Here is a 4,272-nt window from a genome sequence, read left to right as displayed (position 1 = left end):
AAAGAAAAAGAAAAAAAAAAGACAGGGTCCCTCTTTGTAGCTCTAACAGCCCTGGAACTCTCTACATAAACCAGGCTGGACTTGAACTCACAGAGATCTTCCTGTCTCTGTCTTCTGCATGCTGAGAACATTTTGGAGACAAGGTCTTGCAATGTTGGCAGACTGGCTTTGAAACTTTAGTCCTGAATCAGGTTCCAGAGTATTGGGATTACAAGTGATCAAGCACCACTATGCCAGCTCATTCTTGTGACCTTAAATGCCATTTGAAAGTTCCCCAAAGTTATATCTCAAATCTAGACCTCTCCAGAATTCCAGATTTACCATATCTTCTGCCTATATCCCATCTTTACTGGGATACATTGCAAGCACTTCAAATGTAACATACTGACTGGGGGTGTAGCTCAGTAATAGAGCACTTGCCTGTTATAGGCAAGACCTCAGGTTCCACCCACAGCCCCTCCCCAAAGCCAAAACATCCAAAGCTCTCTGTTCCCTTCCTACTCTCCTCTTCCTGCTCTTCCTCTTCTTCTATGAGATGTCTGCTCTTCCAGCCACTCAAGCCCAAATCCCTGGAGTTATCCTTGGCTCTTACCCCTTAAATCCCAGTCAGTTGTCCCCTCAAAATAAAATCTGGCCACTTCTCACCAGCTCCATTCCCCTCCCTGCTTCAGACCACATCCCTGTCACTCTTCTCAGACAGGTTTCGTTAGCCTTGCTGCACAGAGCAGTTTCTCCACCTGTCTGCTCTCCCAGCCCCACAGACTTTCCACCCACAGCTGCACTTGTATGTTCAAAACATAAGTTCAATGATGTCATTCCTTAAAGCCATCCATATCTCTTTTCGCTCACTGTAAAATCCAGATTTCTTATCATGGTCTACAATGCCCAATGGGACTGGCCTACAACCTGTTTGGCCTCATTCCCTTCTGTCTTCTCCTTGTCCCCTGTGTTCCAACCTTCACATTCTTGTGTGAACAGTCTGGAAATGTTCCTGCCATTGAGCCTTTCTTGTCATTCTTTCTGTCTGAAACACTTACTCAGGTGTGAGCTCTCTCTGTCTTCCTTGTATCTCTCTTCTCAAAGGCTTTTAAAACTATGGAGCCTTTCCTGTCCAACTCTCCAAAATATCTTGTTGACATTTCCTAAATCCCTACAAACCCCTCACCCTAATTTTTCTTAATGCTGACCACCACATAACTAATTTCCATGATTGTTTTGCCTATATTTTCAGTGATAGTGACACCCCATGGGGATCTATGGTAGCAGGAACTTAGTAGCTGTTCATAAGTTGGGCATATTAGGCAGGTTTTCTGCTGGCTGGTCAGGGAAGGAAACTTAGAGTGGATTTCTACCAGGGAACACCAGAGGCCACTCAGCTTTTGAAAAGACTGCCTTAGAAAAATAGATATGGAAGCCTTGTGGTATAGAAACACAAGCCTTTAATCCCAGCACTTGGGAGACAGAGGCAAGTAGATTTCTGTGAGTTAGAAGCCAGCCTGGTCTATATAGTGAGTTCTAGGACAGACAGAACTACATAGTGAAACCTTTTTCCCATTAATTAATTAATCACTTTACATCCGGATCACAGCACTGTCCCCCGCCCCTATATTGGGACCCTTTAATCTCAGTACTCAGGAAGCAGAGGCAGGCAAATTTCTGAGTTTGTAGCCAGCCTAGTCTACAGAGTAAGTTCCAGGATCAGGACAACATAGAGAAACTGTCTCAAAACAACCAAATCAAAAACAAAACAAAACAAAAACAAACAAACAAACAAACAAAAAGCCTGTAGCTGGCTCTCCAGCCTACTTCTAGTTTGGGAACTTCCGGCTAGAGTAGAGCATATTAAGAGACTTAAGGTCAGAATTTCAGGCTTAATGTACTTTATTGTAAGCATTAGTGAGCTCCTTGATCCAATAACTCGCTCATTTGTGCCCTCAGCTAGATGCCCAGGGTGGGCCCTTTATGCCATCTGCCTGCATCTGGCTTTATGCCAAACTGTGCTGGATTTGCCACGCCATAGGTCAGAGGGTGTGGCACGTGGGCAGGTATCTGGTGGTCATGATTAGGGCGTGGAGGTGTTCAGCTTCACAGGCCCCCAGGAGCTTCAGCAGCCTGCTGTTTAGATGGATAAGAAGCTGAACCAGGAAGACCTCCACAGTCAGCCTGCTGTTTCTCCAAAGATGGGATGAGCACAGCAGGCCATGATGTCTGTCCTGAAGTTCTTGGTGGCTAGGAGGTACCCAGAGAAGGACAACATGGGGGTACCTCAGAGTGGGTAGAGATGCCAGAGGCTGTGGAAGACAGGGTGGGAGAAGGAACGCATAGCCATGTCAGTTCTGTTCCTTGATGGACTGTCTTTAGTTTTTAACTACTGCCTATAGTTCTGTGGCTCTGGTGAATACCTCAGCACTAATAGATAGCCCCATGGGCCGTAGATAAACTTGTCCCCCACCATCAGTTCATAGAGAGAAGGATCATTATAGAGATCTATCTCGAGCCAGACACCTAAAAGACCCTTCTTGCTTGACAGGAAGGACCGTCTAAGTCTGTTCCCATTTCTCCAAGTCAAGGTAGCCCCTATGTGGACCAAGAGGGTGACAGCTCCTGGAGAAGTCCCTGATTCCCCTGAAAGCTATCCCAGGCTGTCCTGACCTGCATTGGAAGTGAGGGTCTTCAGGGTGTGCCTTCAACACTTGGTACACTTCTAGGGGGGGCTTCAAGCCCATCTGCTCTGCCCGACACCAGCGCTGCAGCCTTGTGATACCTGCCATCGGGGAAAGACAGGGTGGGCAGGAGAATCCAGGCTAGTGAACACAGACACAGACGGCAGTTTCTTGAGCCTCCATAGTCAGTCTCGGGAGACAGTGTCCAAGAGCTAGGCAGGCACTTGGATTACTTCTGAGACACATCGGTGACAGAACTGATTCAGAGGTGTGCCTAATGGGAGGGGCTGGAAATGGGATTCTCACCTGTACAAGGCCCATACTGCCAGGCCAGGTCAAACTGCCTCAGCAGCTCCAGCTCTGTTTCCTCCTGGCTGAGGGACTGGGTGTCTTCCCCTGCAATAACATGTGGTGGCTCCTCAGGCCCATCCTGGCCTTTGCCCTACCCTGGACTTAGAGCTGTGACTCTATATCCTGGCAATCTCCCCACCCATTTGCCTTTGCCATCCTGCAGACAGACAGCTCATCGGAAGTGCAAGACATGCTAGCTTCCCCTTTTAGCCAACACACACACACACACACACACACACACACACACACAGAGTCCTTTCTGGTCACTTCATGTCCACTCTTCCTGCCACCCCCACATTTTAGAGACCTAGCTCGGGTGCCAGCTCTCCCTTGCTGTGCCCAGGGGGCCTCTCCCTCTTCTTCACAACAGGATAGGAGTCAGTGATGAACCGCTTCCGACCCATGGCGGCCACCCAGGCAGGCGGAGCAGGAGGCAAAGAAAAGGCAGGGCAGCGGGCCTGTGAGAGACAGCTGCTGAGAGTGAGAGAGGGCCAGAGAGAGATGGGCCAGCAATAGACAGACAAGTTGACCCAGACAAGCAGAGAGAGGAAGTCCCTAGGTTCCAGGGAATGACGCCTGTCTTCCGCCCCCACAAGCACGCAAACATCAGAGACCTAAGCAAATGGCAAACGGCCTTTGCGGGGCGGGACCTTAATTCTAGCCAATGGCAATCGGCAGAAGGCAGGGGGCGGAGTAGCCGCTGCAGCGTTTCGAGTGAGGAGGGGTTAGGCGGAACCAAGAACCTGTCAAGATGCCCCAGACTTCACCACCTCCTCGGGTTTCTCATTGGTCCTCTTGGGTCCCCTGGGACATATAGAGAGTTATCCTCGGCCTCTCACTTCCCGTTTTTCCTTCCTAGGCAAATGTTCTTTTCAGCCTCACTAATCCCCGTGGCCAGTTCGTAAGTCCCCTGAGAACTTTTCCCTCCTGCCGGTTGGCCCCAGAGCGCTGTGGGATCAGATCTGTAGGTACAAAGAGAGTTTGGACTCGTCCTGGTCCTTCCCTGCTGTTCCTACTGGCCCCAGGAGACCTTGCTGGAGAAACCCATGAACTCAGAAGGCTCCTTTCTCACAGTCTGCTGGCAGAGCCACTGTCCACCCAGCCCAGGCATGCGGTTGCTGTGGCCGCTGTCAAGTCCCACAGCCTGCCTCTGTCCACTTTTCTAGTCAGGAAGATTCCATTCCAAGCAGGACGCCAGAAATATAGTCTCCACTCTCCGTGGGTTCATTTCCCCAGTTTTTTTTTTTTTTTTTTTTTT

At 49.5% G+C, this 4,272-nt stretch overlaps 1 protein-coding gene across 1 annotated transcript; it reads right to left on the bottom strand.

Annotated features, from left to right (window-relative positions):
• Positions 1-1,863: 1,863 nt before the first annotated feature.
• Positions 1,864-3,609, bottom strand: Pold4 (DNA polymerase delta 4, accessory subunit). The gene is made up of 4 exons (XM_021202187.1): positions 3,322-3,609; positions 2,970-3,059; positions 2,653-2,764; positions 1,864-2,291 (listed from the first exon to the last, which is right to left on the bottom strand). Exons 1-4 carry the CDS (start codon positions 3,416-3,418, stop codon positions 2,267-2,269), a joined length of 324 nt encoding a protein of 107 aa, XP_021057846.1. The 5' UTR covers positions 3,419-3,609; the 3' UTR covers positions 1,864-2,266.
• Positions 3,610-4,272: the final 663 nt, after the last annotated feature.

This window comes from Mus pahari, chromosome 1 (assembly GCF_900095145.1).
Source record: "Mus pahari chromosome 1, PAHARI_EIJ_v1.1, whole genome shotgun sequence".
NCBI classification, from domain to species: Eukaryota; Metazoa; Chordata; class Mammalia; order Rodentia; family Muridae; genus Mus; species Mus pahari.
Note: the sequence above shows the minus strand (reverse complement) of the source record. Positions and strands in the feature narration are given on the sequence as shown.

Bases quoted from the DNA above. Each gene is read 5' to 3' on its own strand.
- Pold4 (XM_021202187.1), bottom strand. From the start codon at position 3,418: ATGGGTCGGAAGCGGTTCATCACTGACTCCTATCCTGTTGTGAAGAAG. The intron at 2,765-2,969 runs GTGAGAATCCCA...CCCCGATGGCAG, and splicing joins GCAGTATGGGCCTTGTACAG to GTATCACAAGGCTGCAGCGC. The intron at 2,292-2,652 runs GTCAGGACAGCC...TGTCTTCCACAG, and splicing joins GACCCTCACTTCCAATGCAG to CCTCTGGCATCTCTACCCAC.